Below are 22,305 nucleotides of genomic sequence, written 5' to 3'. Positions count from 1 at the left end.
AGGGAGTTTTTAAGAACTCTACTTCAAATCACTATTTTTGTCATGTAAATTCTGCACACTGTTCTTCCACAGACCTATGTGAAAGCTGGCCAACAATTTGACTGAAGTTCATTCAGAGGGCAAGTAGACTGGAAAAACCCTGTCTTTTGAAATCATGGAGGAACAATAAGGCATCAGGCCTAAAAGAATGAACACCATTGCTTCATGAAACTTCCTTACCAAATGAACTGGTGATAGACGTTCAAATACACAGGTTATTCAATGTCACATAATGATTGGCTTGTAGCTGCACCTTCTTCTGCTGGCGATTCTGTTTGTGAAGAAATAAACTGCCTGCCTCGTTACTGAACTGCTCTAGGCTGGTGGCTATGCCAAGATCACACCATTGAATGTCCTGGGCTGAGTATTATATAAAATAGCCAACAAATGGAGACAAACGTGCTTTCTTCTTTGATACAGTTGCTGTTATTGTTAATTGACACAAACTATTAGGAAAAGCTTATTCTTTTTTATTTCACTTCTACTTAAGTTTGAATTACTCTGAAAGAGATGCTCCTTCCTTTATGTGTAAAATAAAGTACCAAGATTAGAAACTGTAGAGAAGCCATATATTTTGTTAAACAAAAGTCCATTTTGGAACTTTGCAAACGTTTAGGAGAAATACAAATGGTGTAGCCTCCTCTTCTTCCCAGAACGAAGCACCAGCCTGTTGTCAGAAGAACTAAATCCTGTCTGCCCAGCGCTTGCTACAAACAAAGCCTGCAAGTTTGGCTTCAGTGTTCTGAATGCAAAGAGAAAGCCGTGAAGCACGGGCATTAATGACAACACGACCTGCCTGTGCACTGCAGGAACAGTCAGAACAGTACCGCATCTGTGGCATTCATCACTTAAATCCTGCTGGAAACATTCTTTGATACACATAATGGACCTTCAGTGTATCCCAAAATATTTCCCGAATCATCTATAACAAGGTGAACCTTCCTACTGTATTGTATTTATGTGCTGTCCTCTATATAAATACCAGCACCTGCTTGTTACAAAACAGGGAATATAGCAAAAGAAAGCAGTACAGGATGAAACAAATAGGTTTCTATGCTGCATTTACAGTAGCACTTCTGGGGAATGGAAGTATACTTTAAGTGAGCAAAACATTCTAATTCAATGTTTTTAATGTTTAGAAAGTGAGAGAGCATAAATACGGCATTTATAAATACAAGGGCTATAAGTAAATAAATCAAGGAATGTGATTTGCAAACAAACAGAATCCCAACATTCCTTCCGCTGTTAATCCATTTCCTGAGTTTGCTTGCTTGCCAGCAGATTCAAATGTTCTTTTATCTTAAAGAATAAAAATAAACTGAAGATTTTTCCTTTTCCAAAGGTAATTTAAAGAGAACAGATCATGGGCTGCTGGCTAGTAATGCAAAATCAGCATTCTCCGCAGAGTTTGGGTCAGATTGCATTATTCACTGTACGTCTGGTGTCTGCAGTACAAATCTAGACCTACAGCATGAAAGATAATCACATCACAAAAGAGGCAATTATTTCTCCTCAGAACCAAAATGTAAGAGTAGCAGTGACTAAGAGTCATACAAGCCTTTTCTGAAACAAGTTTTTAGCAGCTAAAATAAACTTGCCATTCAGGAACGACATTTTTGTTGATCACTGAGTGCAGAACTGTTATTACTGTACATCAATTATTTCTACCTACTTCTAAAAGCATCATAAAGCCCTTCTCATCAAAGAAATCAAATGACAACTGTCTGGTAAGTCTTTCCCTAAGACAATGTTGACAGGGAGACATAGCAATTTCAGTCCTGAAGGGCTGAAATTTTAAGTTTGTTGGATGAAAATGTAAGAAGTATTAATGTGACAAAAAAATCATAGTAGAAACACGAAGCATGAAGAACTGAACTTTCATTTTCTTGATGTGGTAGACAGAAGGCACGACCAAGTTTTACTATGACTTTGCCAGTCTGAGTCTATAATTATTCTTTACAAATTTAGACCACTTGGACAACTGCACAGAACACGGTAAATTCCACAGGGAATGAAAGTAGCCATCACATATGCAGAGCTACAGGCTCATTACGTTACACAAGATCTTGATTCAAAGTCCCAAAGCGGATTATGAGGCCAAAAGTTGAAACTGCAAAACACATGTAAAACAGCTCGTATAACCTTTCCACACCTTCAAACACTGAAAAAAATCAGAACGCAATGCTTTTATAAAATCTGACATATGCAATTCAGGTAAGAAAGAACTACTGGGACAGGTCTTTGCATATTTCCTAAGTGCATACTGTTACATCTAGAGGCCCAAACATTTGGGTGCTTATTCGCCCAAGTGTCAATCCCAAGATAAGCCAAAATCCAGTGGTATATGCAGTGTGTAACTGAGACGGATAGAAGTGTAAGATGCATGAATCATGAATCTTGACTCTTCTTTTTAGGATTGAAGGCATAAGTATTGGAATAGCACGACAGGAAGTTGCAGAAAGAAGAACAAAGAGACTTAGACCTAAAAAGGAGCTAAGGCGACATGAAAGGCTTCAAACATGCCCTTTGAATTGAATTGAAATGTTCTGTAATTAAATCATAATGGAGAGAATTAGAGGTTTCACTCACATTTTATTCCTTCTTTTACACTTAGGAAGAGAGAGGTCTCTCTGCTCCATAGTGCTGCCATATCCACACAAAACCCCTAACTTTTGATTACAAACATTCAAAATTTGTACGTGTTGCACTTGATAGGTTACCTCTAAGAACAATATTTAGAAATGTTGTAAAATTCTTTACAGTCTCCTATGTGTAATCCTCAATCCACTTAAGACTGATTTGTCAGAAGACAGTAAACAAGAAGACATTTCTTACAGTCTCTGCAGCACTTTCTTGACCTCCAGCAAGACATATCTAGACTTCCCCACTGCAACACGGGACTAATGCCACTGGTCTGGGGCCATGGACTCATGTGTTTCACTGTATCCAGTAGAGCTGACAGAAGAGATCACAGTATTCTTTCCCTCCACCACTCATCATGCTTATATCAGAGTTTAACCCCACTGAATGAGGTGGCAAGACAGATCGTTGTCTGGAAGCAATCCATAGTTCTCTTTAGCTACAATAACCAGGTTAGTTCACCAGTTTAAGTAGATGGTCTGAGCTAGCCTCTCCAGCCCTGTCTAGTCATGCAGCAGGGATGGGTGTATGGGGATTTCCAGCAAATACTAAGTAACTAGCAAATTGGGATCTTTCTTCTACATGTTTAGCTAGATGCAGAGAAGGACCCTTGTCCATGGCTATAGGAAACCATGATGGCAGTTAGCTATTTTAGTCCCACTCCCAGGGAAGAAAAAAGAAAAGAATTCACTCTGAACTGACAATGTAGTGTCCTCAGTTCCATTTCAACTTTTCAACAATTTTTGGTTTAAAATTTAACAAGTTATCTGCAAGCGATATTCTGACAAAGCACTTTAGTCTGGGAAACCCTTCCCCTTCACACTGTGCTTCTCCAGCAACTGACCAGAACCAGCAGAGACGTGTGTTCAGCTGAGATTACGCTTTTTGTTAACTGGCCGTGTTCAATATAAAGAAAGATAGCAGGACAAATAGATTAGCCTGGTTCAGTATATGCCATGACAGCAGATGAAAAGAACATTGCACAGGGAAAACGAGAAAACATGAAATAAATTACAGATACAAGATTAGTTCAGGCCTTTTGGTAATCACAAGAACCAGAATTTCTCTCCATTGTCACCAATTCCAAGCCTATCTGCAGTGACTGCATTTCACGTACGGGTGCATATAGGCATGACTGCTGTTGCAGCCTGCAAGTTACAGTTATGATGCGCTTCATGTAACAAGCCCTCAGTAAGCATTTTAATACCACCAAATATTAAGTTATAGCTCTTAGAAGAAACAAGACAGGCATTACTTACAGAAATGGAGCACTGACTTGGAACAAGCAATTTGAAAATACGAGATACAAGGGTTTTGGCTGAGAAGTCATCTAAACATGAGTTCCCAATGGTGAAAAGGGTATGTGCATAATAATGCACGTAGTATTTCTTTCTGACTTCAAGGCTCTTATGGCCACACACCCTTTGCCAACACTCACATTGCAAGAGGAATGTGAACGATCTTGAAAAGGTTCAGCGAAAAGGGACATGAGAGAACTCTTAAAGATTAGAAAGCACAAAGCTCTCAGTGGCTCAGCACATCCAGGCTTTTCAGAAGATGACTATGAGAGCTGCTTTAGCCTCAATCTATGTATTTCTATAGGAAAACAGAACAGAAACATCAGTCCAGTAGACAAAGTCTATACCTGCTATTAAAACTGGAAATTAGTTTGGAAATCTGTAGTAGAAATAATGCAGTCTTGAGGGAGAAGGCAATTAAGGAATTTACCAGAGGAAGTAGTGGGGTTTCCACTGTGTGCTATTTAAAAATCAAGATTGGATGTTCTTTTCCAAAAAAAAAAAAACAACAACATATTTTTGTCTTAATCAGCTCATGAATATCCTCTGTGTCACACCAAATCTCAGACTACACAATCACAAGTCTTCCCTCTGGGCATATAATCTATTAATACATATTTCTGAATTAATGCAGGCTGAATAAACTGAAAAAGATATATATATATCAGTGGGAAAAAAACAAATGCTGGTGACTACACCAGTATCTTGTTCCTTAAATCTAACCAGTACTCAACAGGTTGTTGTACTGATAGGCAGTACAATTCAGGTCAGGAAGCGCAGACGATTATTACATGCAACTGTTCCTGAGAGACTGATAATGAGATCAGGAACTAAAAGTGCATGAGCCTCAGCTAGAAGAGACATGAATTAAAGGAACCCAGCTCTGCACCAGCATTCTGCAGGCAGAAGAACAGAGGGCAAATGGGGACAAACCAAGCCATTCTATTCCACGAGCTCAAAAAGAGTAACTGCCACAGTATTTAGTACGATGCTAAGTGCAATTTCCTTTTAAGACACAGATTACATAGCTTAGGGCAGTAAAACCAAATTTAAACCTGAGAGATTGAAATTGAACAAGCATAACTAATGTACATATTTTTCTCAGCAGAGGAGCCAAGAAACATTCAGCTCTACCTTTTCTCTAACACAAAACCTGTTAGGATTCTCCCATTTCCCGTAAGTTTTTCTTTTGTCTCACAGATGGACCACTTGTAGCTATCAGTTTTCAAGAACGTATTCTGTATAGTCACAGTTACCAGACAATGTTAGTCCTATGGGTCAGAAAACTGTGTAAGACTGACATGCTTAGGCCAAGGAAGAGAAAAGGAAGGAAAATGTGAGAAACAGATGCTCTCACACTGTTGTATCATTTGGTCCTATGTATGACACAGCACGTACTGATGAGTTCCATTTTCAATTGACAAGGAGCTTAAAATATAAGGTCTTAAGGCACACCAGGAATATGGACACACAGACATAAGTGAAAAAGAAATACTGTTATTAAGGAATAATCCTTTTTCTTTGAAAGCTGTAGAAAATTTACACTCCCAGGTGTATGAGCCTATAAAAAAAAGAGCTCCAGAAAAGGACAGTGGACAAAAAGCAGTGAGCACTGTGAGCTTAACAGTCCAACATATGATACTTGGTGAAAATATGACCAAATCTCAGTGTTGTTATTCTGGAGCTCTCCTCTGCAAATGGAAGAGACATTGCAGCAATTGAAGTATTAAAGAAACACAAATCTGTTATTATTACAGGGAGATAAAATGAGATTTCACACTTCTAGGGTTTTCAGTGAAACACAGCTTCTAGCACAAAATACAGCACATTTTTGTTTGTAGATATATTAAAATAAATCATCGAGACATTTGTTTACGAAAACAATTTAAGTCTACAAAGTCTATGACACCTTCAATTTCACATTACTTGTAATAGCTTCTGCATTTTCTAAAATTGTGATATCGAGACTATCAAAACTTTATTATACTATGAAAGTGTGCATAAATAACAAATGATCCATCTCAGCCTAGATTGATACAATCTTGTTCATCAGAAAGACTTCAAATCGTTCAACTGAATTCTTTGATTATTTTCAGAAAAAGAACTTAACAGATTTATAGAAAAGGAATACTTAAGTTTAGAATTATGCACTATTACATTGATCAAAATAAATCTGCTCAAGCATATCAGATATGGAAAACTCACCTTCCAGAAGTTATCCACTTTGCCATAAACGAGAGATTGATTTTGCCTTTTGATGTCGTTAATGTGTTTGATGTCACTGGAATTCAGATGCTGCTCTACCACAAATCCAAGGAAGCTGTTGTCTGGAGTGTGAGCTGTAAGAAATGGAGAATATTCAAAACATTTTAAAGCATTAATTAATATTACAACAGTATAAGCATTGACAAAAATAAAAGTAGGTATAAGGAACACAACGTACAACAGATACCTCTTTTCTCCACATTCACACAGATGTATTTGCTTACTTTATTATTGAGAAGAGTTCTTATTAAGTCCTGCTGCATATGTCTACTGAAGTAAGCAGTTATTTTCTGGCTCATTTCCTGCAATGAAACTCTGCAGCTGGACCCAGGCCAATGATAACGATTCTTTGTGTGTTCAGCTTTGCTTTACTATTAGAGATAAGAGAGCCAGAAGGAATCTAGCTTGACAATCCCAGAGACGCAACACCAACACTTGGAAAAAACACTGGGTTTATGCTGGTTAACAAAGCTGTATGTTTCTCAATGTGATAAATTTTTGTGAATTTCTGGGGCTCATCTCTTATATTAGGAGAGCTAACACTCCATCCAGCTTGCTGCCTATTATGTATCTGTGTTAGGTATTAGCTTACGAAGTCACACCATGCAAACCAGAACAGAAATTTCACTGCCTAATTCACTACATATATCTACGTTAAAATATCAAAAAGTGGCAACTGAAATGATCAAAACTGTTGTGTTAATTGCAAAGGTTATGGAATTTGGTCTTAATTTCCTGTATTTTTAGCCTCCATTGTTCTTTCTTCAGCACTGACATCCAGCGATACTAGGCACCGCTCTCCTCCTTTAAAGGCACAGAGCTGTAGGCTTATTACAGCTAAGTTGTTTGCTTGTTTGCTGAAAATGTGTTTAATTGCATGGATGGACTGCAGCGTTCACAGATTCAGGTAAGAATTCATTCCTGTTGTATAAAAATACTGCAATATATGGGGGTATTGCACCTATCTAAAAAGTGGCACAGCCTTGCATGTCTACACAGAACAACACTGCAATGAAAACCAGGATCTCCTCTGCAAGTCTCACCTTTCAAATTCTGTTAATTCAAGTTGACAACTTGTTGGTAAGTGCGCTTTGCCAAAGAAAAGGTGGAAAAAGGTGGAAAAACGGAGGAAAAGATGGAGGAAAAAAAGATCCCAGACATACAACATACAATGCTAAACCCATAGTCAAAGTTCTACAAAAAGAAATTCTATTGCTATTATGACACTTTACTTTTGATTCCTCAAACCCAGCAAATTGGAAAACACAACAGAACAGAAACTATACGCAGTACATGGTTCCCTTTATTGTTATATTTAATCTTTCAAATGACAATTATCCTTCTTTCACAGAAAAATGTCTCAGCAACCGTTAGGCACTCACTTAAACCCAAGGACTCCTTAACATTTAGCACAGTGAATGGCATGTTGCAAATATTCCTGAAAAGGGGCATTTTTCTATCCTTTTGTATTTTTGGATAAGAGACCGCATTCAAAGAGAGGCAAGGCAGTACACACTCGAAAAATAAACCTTTCTTGAAGTTTTATAACTGGTGGAATTCAGGGCCTTAAATATCATTGACAGAAAGTACTCAGATTTTTAAGCAAGACCATACAGTTTTAAGAAGTACCAATGCTGCTATTTTGCATAAAAGATTTTAAAAAGAACATAAAAAAGGGAAAAGAAGTTCACGCCTCTGGAAAGCTCAAGCATTTGGTAATATGCCACAGGTTTGAATATGGCTTTCTTTTCACTCAGTAATAATTTTTGCCCTTATAATCAGAGTTCTCAAAACATAATAGAGTCTGGGGATCTTGGGAAGGTGTCCAGGGTTCCAACCTGGTGTAAAAATTGTAATGATTCATAACATGAACTTCCAATCGTAACCCAATAAAGATGCTGCTCTCTCTGCAGCAGAGGACAAAATACAAAAATAAACTTTAGATATCCAAACATGCTGATTCTTCAGCACCTAGCACAAAAAGGAAAAATTCTTGAACAATCTATAGCACTGTAATCACTCATGCTTCAGAATGAGTTTGCTTGCAGTCTCTTCAGCACTTTCCCTGCAAAGCCAAACAGCAGTCACTGCTAGTATTAAAACCCAGAAATGGTTATCTACTGGAGTTTCAATACATTCATACTCTTCCGAAAATTTATTATGAAGTGATCTGCTCCAAACAACAGAATGTAACATTAGTCTGTACTGCAACAGATAACAGATCTTCCTTATAGGGAAGATTTACTTTTTTCTGCCTTTCTTGGAGTGGGATTGAGAAGTGAACACAGCTGTACCACAAGTAGTCATGCAACTACTTTCCTCAAGTGCACCGTCACCCTTGGTGCTACCTTGAAGCAGGATCTCACAATCAGATTTCCTAATAGCTGTTCTACTTAAATACAGCACAATTGGGCCTTTGGCTCATTTTCCATGTATGACAAACCAAAAAATGTTAACAAGTCATGTGGACAAGGAACAAGCTCTGCTCACTGAAGTCCAGGCACTAACTCTACAACCACTCCCAAGTCCCATTTCCCCGCCACGCCTTTAGTTGCTTGCTTCTACATAACTGGGAATGGAAAAAACTTGCACAGTAAATGTTAACAGACAAAATGTGCCTCTTCAAAGAATTTTACAAGGCAACCGAATTCAAAAGCATGTCAGCTAGACAGCAGCATGCATACTTCTGCTGTGAAGAGCAGGAAAGTTTGAAAGATGTGACTATGAAGTCTGATTTGGAAAAAAAAAAAAAAGCGTATGTCCCTGATCTTGGTGTCAGGTAAGAATCACCAGCAAACTTCGGAGGTCAGGCTGGTCACTGCCCAGGACTTCCTTATGGGCTTGAGCTGAGAAACTCCTGTAAGTAACAGCGTGCACCTCCCTCTTTCCTAAGCTTCATATACGCTCAAGCTAGCTCGCGGTGGTGAATCGTTCTGCTCTTTTCAGAGATAACAAACTTAAAGTACTACAGCACGCAAAAGAATGTTCCTTTGATTCTAGAACTGAGTTCCATAAAGTCAAAGACTAGCGCTAGAATAGGTCACTGCAATCATTTAATATGATAAAATTTACAGAGAATTTATTTTCCTGGGGTGGTGGTGGGGAATATTTAAAGATTCCTTAAATGTTTATAACAATACTGACCTCTACTACTTGTTTTCCAATAGCTTTGTACTCTGCTGGGAAAAAAGTGAGAATCAGTTCATCTCAGGATGAATGCTCACAACATAACGATAAGTTTGGTGAAAATTTGTGAGAAATCCACTCCAAAAACTGAGACAAAAAATTTTTGAAGGAAACGCCAGCCATCACTTTCCACAGGTATACTATGCCCTATCATTTTCTTTGCTATTGTGCTTTTTTGTGTATGACAGTACACAAAAAGTATGGTAGAGTATTTGCATAGTCTACACTTATGATTCCGCCCTTTTACATGCATTTTATTAAGCCATGAACTTGTTTTAAATAATACAAGAATTCTTCTCAATGACAGCATTCCTTTTTAAAACCCGAACTTCTTTATAAACCCAGGGATACTTACGGAACATCGTATAGAACTGCTGGGGGTTAAGGTTCCACTTTCCCCATGGTGTCTTGTGGCCTTTAGACTGTGCGTAATGGGCATGGTTAAACTCTGGTTCGGTTCCAAATGAATCCAGAACTCTTAGCATACACCTAAAAGAAAAAAATAAAGACTTACTGCAGGTACACAAGCATATATATATATATATATATAAAAGCATGTGTACATAGTTATAATTAAGATGTGCTTTGTTTGTATTTGCAACTGTGAATGATTTATAAACTGAAGGCATATTTCAATTTCAAAGGCACTACAATCAGCAAGTTGAAGGACATTTCAGACATTCAAATAGAAACCCTGGAGCTTAGTTTTGGTTTCCTTGTTCTCAGAAAATGAATTCATGCTTCAACATCCAAGAACAGCTTATGGGAACACTACTGCGGTCACCTACATTCCCGGGGCTCTGAAGTAGAATTTAGGCAGAAGAAGAGAGGATTCTTCATCTATTTCCTAATGTTCTTACCCACTACTACAAAACCAGTGCAACAGCCAAAGGCTACATACCAAGATCAGAGCAGAATAGTATTTTGTCTTTAGACAACTCTATTTAGTCTCCAGATTCTGACTTTTGGGTCAGTTAGACCTACTGGAGAAGCCTTGAAGACAGTTTAATTTGCAGACTTGCAGTCAGACAGGCCGTTTGTTTGTAATACTGTTTGTTAGAGACATTTGAAAAAAATAATACAAAAGTCAAATGTCTGCAACTAAGAGAAACCTTGGCATTGGATTACAAGGAGTCTGGAGAAGAGATTCACACTCAGTTCTTTATTGAAAAGTCTGATTAACTCCTTGAAAAAAAAAACAAAACAAAAAAAACCTACTTCAGTCATGAGTCGTGTTATTTTTAAAAAGAATCCACAGCACATGAAAGGCTGAAAAAACCCACCCTCAATATAAGACGGTGGATATTCTAGCATACAGGTTCAAGGATTTATGTTTCCAAAATGCAGCCTTGTAAAATTTTGATATGGCTTAGACAGAAACTTTATTTGTAGTGGTCACACTGACCGTTAGCTCTACTGCAAATGAATTGTGTTACTTGGCTCTAAAGCTGCTGACCCTTCTGTTCTTCAGCCCTCCACAAATAAAATCTGGGGAAAAGATTGATACAGGCTGTGCAGGGCCATGTGCCACGTTGGGTTGTGATGTAAAGACATCAACTCTTATCACGACACACTTTGTCACTAAGAAAGAAACACAACCTCACAGGTGGCACAAAACATCGGTAGCTGGTAAAAGTGACTTTAAAAAATGCCTGTATTTCTCACTCTTCAAAAAGTTTCCCATGCCTCAAGCCCATACACATTCTCATCGGTAAAACATCAAGTTCTTGGCTTCAAGAGGTAACAGAACTTAACTCCAAATATAGTTCAGCAATTAAAAAGTGAAAAAAACTTAGTCCCCAAAACACACTTACATACATACATGTCACTCTTTTCACTGAAGTATTCATTAAATTGTGAAAAAGAAAAAAAACAACAAAACCAAATAAAACAACATGAAATGCCACCTTTGTATTTCAGAGTACAAAAGGGGCAAATTTACTTTGTTTTTAAATCTTCATAGAGATCTTTCAAGCAAAAAAAGAAAGTCAAAAGATACAACACATTGTGATTCACCAAACAACAAAGCTGACAGATCCGTTTCTGTGCAGTGTTTTATGTCAACTGTTCTCAATGAAAATATTTTACAACAGTAGCAATTATCTCTGCATCATACAAAATACTCTAGCAAGACCAAAACAACTTCTGCACTGATGAATCACTGAGTAATAAAAGCCCTCTTACTTCTTGGCAGGCCTTAAAACAGAATTCTTAGCAAATGTACAGCTTTTGGCCAGGTACAGGAATGCAGGGGAATAAGAAAATGGGTGAAAGCTACTGAAAACCTGCAGCACTACTGGAGTCTGTCAAATCATACATTTAAGGAGCACTGCAGTGCATGCAAATGTCTCAATGTGCTTCATTTCCTCTCGTTTTTCTGTATTCAGGTGTAAGGTATGTTAGCACCAATTATTTAGAGTGATATAGTGTCACTAAGTCCAACTTACACAGGGCTCTGAAGCAGAAGTACAGGAAACATGATGCAATGGAAAGTAAGTGAAGCAATGAAGCAGGGAAAACAAAACCTGTGTTTATAGTATTAGGGCATGAAGAAAGTCAGGAAGACAGGAAGAGATCACAGCAGAAGGAACTGGTGTGAGATTGATTTGCCTATTCATTGACACGGTTGATTCACGAGATGTTAAATTAAAAATGAAACGGACCGATCTCCTTTTTAAAATGAGGAACTGAACTTTTTTTTTTCTAATTTTACGAAGCTAACAGAACTACTGAAAAGTAGTGATTATATGTGTAGTTGTAACTCACTGAAGCTGACAGTATTTAAAATAAATTATGTCTGAAACCTCTCTCACACCCAAAGAAGAGAAAACAAGGGGTACATCACCCCCATAGAATAGAGTGCTGTCCTTTGACACACTAGTGTGGCACCACTGAATATTTCACATTGAGTGTACCAGAAAGCACTCTTCCCATCTAAAAAAGATTTCCACAAACCATAGAACAGTTCTTCTAAAACAAGGATTGGTGGGTAGCAAATTGCCTATGGAAACAACAACATCGATGTTTTCTTTCTTCTGATATATTAGAAGTGACAAATGTTGTGTTTACAAAAAAAGGGACAAAAGTAACCCAGAATTATCACCATTTTTCAAGTTAGCGTTTTTCCATAAATATTGGGCATTCGCACAATCTGAACTGGGCTGCCCTGGTGGAAATATTTATACATATTTATTCAGGTCATTCTCCCACCTGAGGTTATAGTTGTTCCCTCCTTGTATATCCTCTGTCTGGGTGAGCAGTGCTGTCCAGCAGCACCCATCACTGTCAGCAGCTAACACCTATGCCAGCAAGCACTGCTAAATGAAGGGCATGTGGCTGCAGACAGACAGCAGACATTTTCCTGGGAGCAAGCCGGTCAAAACCCAAGCAGTTCTGGTGCAGAAGCTCTGTAGGTGCACTGAGCTCAAGCACAGCAACATGCCCGCACACATACACAGACTCCAGACTGCTTTGGCTCATGCCCAGCCAAGCTCACGTCTGCCTACAGCAAGCTCTGCAGACGCACGTATTTTTTCAGGCCCCTCACTACTTAAATTCAAAAACGTAAGAACTTAGTCAGAAAATATCCCTCCTAAAACAGACGTATTCTAGAAAACACGTAAACAGCGGGAATGTTGCTCATTTTGCAGGATACCTGTCATGTTCATTTGTTTCAAGAATAAAGCCAGTTAGATTTTAGGCATATGGGAATGAGTCATTGCTAGAGAGGCTGTAGAAAAATGAAAAAATACCAGATTCATCTGCGCTGTACAGAGGACGCGGGTGACAAGAAAAGCAATGAGCTGCACCCCTCAATCTATATTAAGCCACTAATTTTTATGTTGCTTCATTGCATGTGAACTGCATTCAAATATCCAAACTTCAGAAGAGAAAAACGCAGCTTGTCCAGGCATTCTGCTTGACAATACGGTGCTCGGAACAAATAAAATCTGTTTTGATGTATTCCTGCTATTTGTAGCACAGTTATACCCCAGATAAAGCACATACTATCAGGAGTCACTGGTGCTACAGACCTCAGAAGTACAAAGCGGTATTCCAGCTACTGAGAAGCACTCACCTCTCACAGCAGGGCATTTTTGTGAGCTACCAGTCCTAGAAACCTGATTTGAGACAGCCAAAACTTTCCTCGGGGCTCAAGTTCACCCAAAGATTACATACTGCGCTCTTATGAAGAGCCTGTTCTGAAGGCACAGGTTAATTCTACCGCTCTACTTCAATCTGAAGCGAATAAACACATTTTATTTGTATTTGAGTCTGGTCTGCACACAAGACTAAGCTGACCAGCATGTGTCTGCTGAAGTACATGGTGTAAAACAAGACACCTCTTTCGAGACAAAAAAAATCTTTCCTGCTGACATTAGATACTAATGAGTGAGGAAGAGAAGTTTGTGAAGAACAAAGCCTACAAGGCAGCTTTATAGGTGATAATGCTTATTTTACTGGAATGCATTCAACAAGAATACGTAAATACGATCTTTTATACCAGGCTTACTCTCTTAACTTAAAAATATTATTATGACAAACTTTATGAGGGAACTCATGATGCTGAAAGAAAAAAGGTTGCAACAGGATCATTTAACAGGAGACAGCTTACTTGAAACTAAGAATCAATTCTTCTTCTCTGATAGTCTCTGCTAGACTCTGGACCCTGTTTTCTACACTAACCTTGAAGAACAGTATCAAGTAACTACAGAGATCCCCAGCAAATGCAATGAAAACCTGAATTATAAGGAGTGATCCAAACCTCTGAATTTATTTATTTATGTGGGGGCAGGGGAGAGAAGGCAAATTGAAGCAAGCACAGTACATAAGATATTCTACAAGCTGGCAGAGAGAGGGAGGAAGTAATTTATTTTCTGAAACCATGGGGGATAAGCAGGAACATGCAGTTTGCAAGAGATCAAGCCAAGAAAGATACTATTAAACTTCTCTTTAAGGTATGAAATACTGTGGCGTCTTTTGGAGTCTCCTCTAAGAGACTAGGCAAAAATCTCTCAAGAAAGATAAATACACCTGATCTACAACAGTATATACCTGATGAGGTCCTGTTCAATCCCCAGATACACAATGCTGGCTGTGGAAGAGAACTAGTGGTATTTTTTCTTCCTCAAAAGCATAGATAAAAAACATCTCATACTGCCTAACGTATGTATTTACAGTGAAATTTAATTCTTCTCTCCTTAAACAAAAAAAAAAGTCAGTCATTACTACAAATTAGGAATCAATGAAAAACAGATTGGCAGCTTAAGATTTAATGATTCATGAAACAAGCAAGAACAATTGAAGAGCTGATCTAATAAACTCAATGTCATGCTGCATTTCCACCATCTTTGCTACAGAATATGCCAAGTAGAAATTTAAAACGCTTCTTCCCTTTTGGTTACAATTTCCTAAGCCTGGTTTTCTATCCCGACCACAATACTGTATGTGATTGCCTAATGACAATTACATCTGGCAGACAGACAGCCAACACTAGCTCAGTGGAAAATGGGATTAGCTTTATTAGCAGGCTCCTAAAAACCCAAGTATCTGTTTACTCCTCTACTTTAAAAAAGAGATTAAGAGTAATCTAATATGCGACGTTAATCACAGTACTTTTATTTAAAATTATGCTGAAAAGATGCAATGTTCTAGCAAATCCTGAAGTAGAAAGAAACACAATTCTTCTGCCTTCAGAGAACCTTTCAATTTCTTCCCTCAGCTAGGATTTACTGGACTTTACAGATCATAAAACACAGCTAATTTGATTAGGTCTAAAAAAAATAAATCAAAGTCAGTGATTTAGGTTTGGTTTTATTTCATGCTGATCTATATCAATGCAACATGTGTGAGGCTTGCTCATTTAAACATATTGACAAAAAGAAATCTGGTTCTAAAACCGCAGACAATAAGAAGGCCATTCCAAGTAATTTCTTGTGACAACCATCTTCCATCCCTAATGGAAAAATGCTTATAGATTACAGAAGCAACAGCAACTGCAGTTAACAGCAGATTTATTCTTTAGAATTACTAGTGAAGACAATTCTGCCCCCAACATTTTTAGGGATGGGACAGAAAATATGACGTTGTTAAACAATAAAATTTAAATAGATAAATCCCCACAACCATCAATCCAGTATGGAGACAAACACAGACAAGCAAAACATGCATGTTCTGCTCCAACTCAACAGCAAAGTTCAATAATCTTTCAGCCCATCTATTAATTTACAAATAGATGGGAAGAACAAAACTTGGGAGAGGGGATGAAGAAGAGACAGACAAAGATGATGACTCAGCAATATAATGCATTAAGATTAAAAATGCTTTGATCTACAACAAGTATTCCATACATGTGTGGGGAGGGCCTTACATCTGGTATGCAACAAACAGGTAACAGTTGCTTTATTCTTAAGAATGAAGGACAACAGAGAACTGTATTTTTACTTTTAAATAAATTCCAATTCATGTAAGCGTACCCACTTTTGTATTTTTACATGTTATTCCACAAAAGCTCTTCAACAAAGCAGTTTAGAGGTCAAATAAATATTATACTCACTGGTAATGTACCCACGATGGACCAAGGGTTTTCTTAAACTGAGTGAGTCCCACAATATCAATGTAAATGAGTTCTACAACTTTATCTCCCTGGGTAGGACAGCCAGATCTGTTACCTACAACCTTCTTCATAATCCTAAACGGAAAAAGAAGGAACATGGAAAAGTATTATTTTCAGACCAACCTTGAAATTCATGCTATATTACTTATACCAATAGTTCACCTTTTCACAAAGGCCTTAGTTTTATCTCTTCCAAATCAGTAACTATGTAGAAACATTCAAATGCTAAAGATCCTCAGCATTTATTAAAGAGCTGCATATGCATCAGTAAAGAGCTAATTTCACTAAAAATCCCATCCACTTAAAAAAAATAATAATACGATCTGAACGTTTAAAAATAGTGTTCTGAAATGATTGGAAATAGTTTCTTCTATTGGCAGCTTGATGGAATAAGAGCTCTCTACAAAATGATGCTGTCATGTTTTAAAAAAATGAAAGCTACGGAAAAGGTGCATGTTCCCAACCTTAAAATAGCTGTATTATGCTTAATGCTGAACGTCTCATGTAAAGCAAGACAAAGATGAGTGAGGCAGCAATGTGACCTAACATAAGCAATTAACTACATCAAAAGTAATCTGTTTAAAGGATTAAAACCTCTATGTTAAAATCAGATACTGAGTGAAAAATAGTAAAAACTGAAGGAGAGGACACAGAATTAGGATAATCTGTAAAACTTCTTACTGCAGCTGGTTAAAGCACCTGGAATGTTAAAGAATAAGCTGCTTAGTCTGAATTTTACAGCATTCATTTATGAAGTCTTATGAGCCTGAAGCTACAATGAAAACACATTATCCTTTTATAGCACATATTTAGCTCATGAAAATAATCTTATTGTCTGTTTAGTGAATTATCACTTTCATTTTATGCTTCAAGAAATTATACACTTTGTTAATAGAAGCTTCAAGAGTTTACAATTTCCGATTTTTATTTATTTTTTTTGTATTCCAGTTTCAAAATTGAAAGTAATCTCCTTACTCCTTGAGCTCTGCCAGAGAAGCTGAAATCCTGATGTCATGGCCCAGTAAGTAGAGAGATGTAATTAAATCACTCCACTGGACTAATTCACCAAGTGGGCCACCACTAAATGCATTCTCAGCAATCTTGAATCCAGATTCTTTCGTCAAAAGCCCCAGATGAACAAGAATCTGAAAAGAAAAGTTGTATGTTAGTTACCAACATTAAACACGCAACTAGCATACTTCACAGCATTTTCTCTCTCTTAAATTCCCACTATGGACACACACAAAAAAACAACCAAACAATGAAGCCAAACACACAAGAACAACAATCAACAACAACCTAACACCTCCACCCTAATTGGAGACCCTGTAAATAATTTAATTCTGTAATAGATCTCTGGAACAGTAATTGTAAGAATGTTACTATATTCTTTTGCACTGTGATATGCCAGCAGATCAGTTACAAAACGCTTAAATCAGTGTTATTCACAAAACAACATGTAATTCTGCACAGAAAGTAAGTTGTGGTTCACATTAATTTCTTTTGTTTGAATAACCACTTATATTCTCAAGTAGGATATTCTCGCTTATGCAACAGGACAATTTGGTCCAGGAAGAGTATGTTCTTTTGGATGAGCCATTAAGGAACTTGGAAAGATTGCGTAAGAATGACAGGATGCTTTATCAACCTTTTTCTGCACTGCCACTGGAGGAGAGTTTTCTCTAAAGTTCCTTGAAATCTGTGCTTGCCTTTCTAATAGAGCACAACAGCCAAGTTCAAACACTTCGCTACACATCTGGACTACTCTTTGAGTGTTGATACATATAGTGCCAAACATAAAACCCCAAACACCAAAAACCTTATCCTTCACTCTTTAAAAAAGAAGCAGCATTCATAAAAACATCTTTTTCTCATCTCTGCTCCCAGAAGAGAACTGGGCACATTAAAATGAAATCACCATATGTTTGCAGACTTTAAAGGTCTTAAAAAAGACCTTAAAGACCTTAAAGGACTTTTAAAAGCAAAGAATAAGCACTAGAACATCCCATCAAAACTGCCTATACAGGACAGTGCTGCTTTTGTTTATTTCTGTGTTTCTGTATTCTCAGATGTTATATTTCTTTAATAAAACAGGCTGCACTGCTGCTTGAAAGAAAAGCATTGCTCCTTGACAGAGAGTGAGCCTCCACAAGGACTATGATAAGTGACAAACACGAGAGCCACAATGTGGAGCCCAGGTCTCCTGCAGGGACTGAGGATCGCAAGCAAGGAGCTGAGCCACAGACAGGCAGCCTTCTGAGGGGACAGGAACACAACTCTGACTGTCGCTCAGGATTGGCTCCAGTAAGCACAAGGCAGGAAGGGAAATTTCTGCGTTTAAGAGCTTCAGCTTTATCTTAACTAATTGAAGTAATTAAAAAAATAATTCAAATAAAATAGACTTGTTGATTTCAAGAGTCTCACAGACTTTAAACTGGACTCACTACAAATCAAAAGAAATCTGATTGAAAGTTGTGATCAACTTCAAGCCTACTCCAACCCAAACCAGAAAGATGCCACGTAAGATTTTAGTTGTGGACAAAGGAAATATACAACTGTTGTTTTCTACAACTATGTAAAACATTCCAGTGTAATCAGTTTGTGGTAAATTTATAGTTCATTTCTTTAAAACCTTCTGCATAACTTCTCTTTTATCCAAAATTAAAGATGTTAGAAAACTTATTCAAAGACTGACTTACTGGATGTATACTAACACAAATCCATTTTACAAATAATTCCAAACAACAAAATACTCATTGAAAAGAGACAAATGTACGAACATGAGCCTTTTACTCATACTTGGTATTCCTGCTCCAAAGTTACTTTTGGAAAATTTAGCTTATTTAAGGCAAATGTTTGCAAGTGGCAAGTGCTAAAAAATGTTTTAACTTACCTTCTTTCGTTTTCTCTTCTCCAAATTTTGCTTTTCTGCAAGTGATTTAATTGCTTCAATCCAGGTATCAGCCATTCGTCTGATGCGTAACATCATCCACCTGAATTCCTCATGCCTTGACATCATTTTGTAGAGAGGATCAAAGTTGATACGAATTTCAGCCTTCAATTAAGTCATTAAAACAAACAAAAAAACAATGTTATTGTGTGTACCTTTCAGAAGTGATGAAACTACACAAACATGAGTTTTTCTTTACATTATTTGGTGTAAAAAAAATAAAATAAAAGCAAACAAAAAAGGATAATGCTTCTTATGCTAAAGTCAAGATTTTACTTTGCAATTACCTTAGAAGAGGTTGTAGCAAGATGGAAATTGGGCTCCTCCCATGTCCATTTAAATGGACATTTCTAAGCCATATAAATTACGGTTATTTTTGTTAGTAGTACTTATTAGCACTGGAGTATATTTGCAATGTTTCACCATGTATTTATTTCTGCAGTACAAGATTTAGTTTTGTTCATGTGTTTGCAAAAGGAGTCTAAAAGTATCTCTAGGACACAATATAAATTCAGAAAATTACACTGAGGATTCAGATATCATCATGAATCTTCAAAATACAAGGAAGGCTCTTACAATAACATTAAGGCAGAAACATTGCTACAGTATTCCTTTAAAAAGAAATATTCATCCGAAAGCCAGACTGATGCAAAACAATTGCTTTTACTAAGTATGACATTCTACACCAAAATTCTATAGGCGATGTTCATTTGCAGCCCAATAATTATCTTAAAATACCTAAGTGCTACATAATTAGGCTGTAACAGTTTAAAAACTCTACTGCATACTGAGTTATTTCTCAAGGAAAAAATCAAAACCTTACAAAACTGAAATGTACGTAGGCCTTTTCTGTTACAGCATTGTTTTATATAAAGCCCAGATTTATGGGATAATAAAAACAGATAGTTTCACATATGGTCACTTAATACTGGTGAATGGTCTATAGATTTGCAAATTTTCTCAGTGTCTGTGTTATGTAGTGTACAACGCTACATAAACTAGAACACTTAAATGTTTTTAGTGGAAATCTGCCACCAAGACTGCAGTATGACTGGAGAAAATATGTGACGAGCTACATATACACAGTCAAGGAAGCTGCCCTTCAGTTTTGAGGAGCTGAGGAATAACAATAGTAAATTCTAGTCTTACTAGCATTTATGTGGCACAGGCTTCCAGGGTCTTTTGAGTGAACAGTTACTGAACACTCATGTTTTAATGTTTTTCTTACCACTGTTTTTTGATCGGTTTCTTCATTAGGATTTTTTGCTCTCCAAGGTAAACGAGGACACCAATTTTCAACCTGCAAAACAATTAAATTAAAACAAACAATTCTATTTTACTTTCAGCTCCTCTACCAAACTCTGACTGCCTTTATGTTGCACTTTCCTATGGTTTGAATACAACATCAGCTGATTAGTAAGTCACTGCATGGCAAACCCCGACTTCTAAGAGAAGCTTAAGAAGACTTTTTGCAATTCAATTCTACTTTAACCTTGCAAATTTGCAACTAAAAGTAGCATTTAGATATTCATTCATGATAATGAATACATAACAGAAAACCCTTTCAAGTCAGAGGTCAGCTGCTAAATGCTTTTTCTGAGCAGGTCCTAAATTATTTTCAAAAAGCACTGAGTTTTCTGTGCTTCTAGACCTTACAAAATATGTATTCTATAAATACACATTTCCCATCTGCCTAGGATATCTCTATAAAAAGACTGAGAAAAAACAAGGACCAAAAAACAAGGATTGGAGTTCTACTTTGTAGAAATCTAGACAAAAAATTGAAAGAAAGATTACTTCACCAAAATATCTTATTTGATAAGTAATAGGATAATAACTTAGGTAACGGTATCCGCAAGTACTAATAGCCATAATTCTGAGAGAAACAATCCATGCAAATACAGTACTACCACTGTCTACTAGAAAAACAACGGCTAGTAGGTAAGGAAGAAACAGCAAATGGACACAAGTCACTGAAAGTGCCTGCACTTTCCATAGGAATCTCACTTGTCCTGTGGAATCTGTACAACCCACATCAAATAATCAGCCCATTCAGTGTTGTGAAGGAATTTCACTGTTGGAGGCAAACCATGAAAGCACAACAGAAACAGAACTGTATTGCAAAAAGGGAGGGTCCCTCCAGTCACAGACCTGTAAGCCTGAAGCATTAGAGATTGATACCTCAAAACTGAACGATTGCCTAGAAAACCAGTCACATGAAAATAATAAATTAGCAAATATCACAACCTCATTAAAAAGAAGAAACGTATCGAGCGTAGTTTTCTTTGACAAATTATATAAAAGCCTTAATTTGAATGCTATGAATTCATCTACCCAACATACTTAATGCAACGTTTGAAAGCCATGACATGAACAACCTTGTTTGAAATACCTGATTATTCATTATCTCCAGCTCTGGAAGGATACTAGAAATTGTAGCAATTAACAGTCCTAACTTTAGCTGTGGAATCGCTACTAGGAAACATTTGTATTAAAAACTGTACACAGTCTCAATTTCTCTCTTCTCCTGTCATGGCTTTGGCTGGGACAGAGTTCATTTTCTTCACAGAGGCTCACCCAGTGCTGTGTTTTGAATTTTTGATGAAAATAGCAGTGATAACACAGCAGTGTTTCAGCTGCTGCAGAGCAGGGCTCACCCAGAGCCAAGGACTGCTCAGCTCCTGGGGCTGCCCTGCCAGCCAGGGGCTGGGAGGGGACACAGCCAGGACAGCTGGACCAAGCTGCCCAAAGGGACGCCCCACACCATGGGGCATCATGCTGAACAATACATTACCCTCGTGCTTTTAGTAATATTCCATTTTCCTTCTAATTTAAATCAAAATACTGCATTTCAGCTCAGAGATAAACATTGCAGGAATAGGCTCAAGGATATATCACAACTGGTCTGGCATTCATTTTTTCCATATTGGCATTTAGTCAATTCCTCTTTTCATTTGAAAACAGTAACAAAAAAAACTACAAAAAAAAAAAACCATAACTTGGCTCACCAGAAGATTTTTAAACACATACTCTTCGAAGCATTCTGGTTGTCTCGTTATTTTCAGGAGTGGTAAATGCAGTAGGAAGAACGCAGAGGCATTCTCTTACAGAAGAAGGATTTGCACATTTTGCTAAGCCAGTGGCTCACAAAGTGAGAGCTGTTAGATGTGGGATAATAATGAACAGGAGCACCCGGAAAGCAAAGTTGAAGACTAAAAATGTGATGTACAGGAGGAGGGGAAAGAAGATAATCACTGTATTAACTTAATCTACTGACTCATGGGGAAGCAGGGTTGGAGAGGCAAAGCACT

At 37.4% G+C, this 22,305-nt stretch overlaps 1 protein-coding gene across 3 annotated transcripts in view; it reads right to left on the bottom strand.

The window, feature by feature from the left end:
* The window catches only part of MGAT5 (alpha-1,6-mannosylglycoprotein 6-beta-N-acetylglucosaminyltransferase), a 116,169-nt gene that overhangs the window by 23,283 nt on the left and 70,581 nt on the right, over window positions 1-22,305 (bottom strand). For all 3 annotated transcript variants that reach the window (XM_027461504.3, XM_072040716.1, XM_038181738.2), the window contains 6 exons: window positions 20,223-20,294; window positions 18,938-19,099; window positions 17,020-17,189; window positions 15,985-16,119; window positions 9,784-9,917; window positions 6,183-6,316 (listed from right to left, as the gene is read on the bottom strand). In XM_027461504.3, the coding sequence (XP_027317305.2) occupies window positions 6,183-6,316; window positions 9,784-9,917; window positions 15,985-16,119; window positions 17,020-17,189; window positions 18,938-19,099; window positions 20,223-20,294 (807 nt within the window). The remainder of the gene's footprint in view (window positions 1-6,182; window positions 6,317-9,783; window positions 9,918-15,984; window positions 16,120-17,019; window positions 17,190-18,937; window positions 19,100-20,222; window positions 20,295-22,305) is intronic.

This window comes from Anas platyrhynchos, chromosome 7, assembly GCF_047663525.1.
Source record: "Anas platyrhynchos isolate ZD024472 breed Pekin duck chromosome 7, IASCAAS_PekinDuck_T2T, whole genome shotgun sequence".
NCBI lineage: Eukaryota > Metazoa > Chordata > Aves > Anseriformes > Anatidae > Anas > Anas platyrhynchos.
Note: the sequence above shows the minus strand (reverse complement) of the source record. Positions and strands in the feature narration are given on the sequence as shown.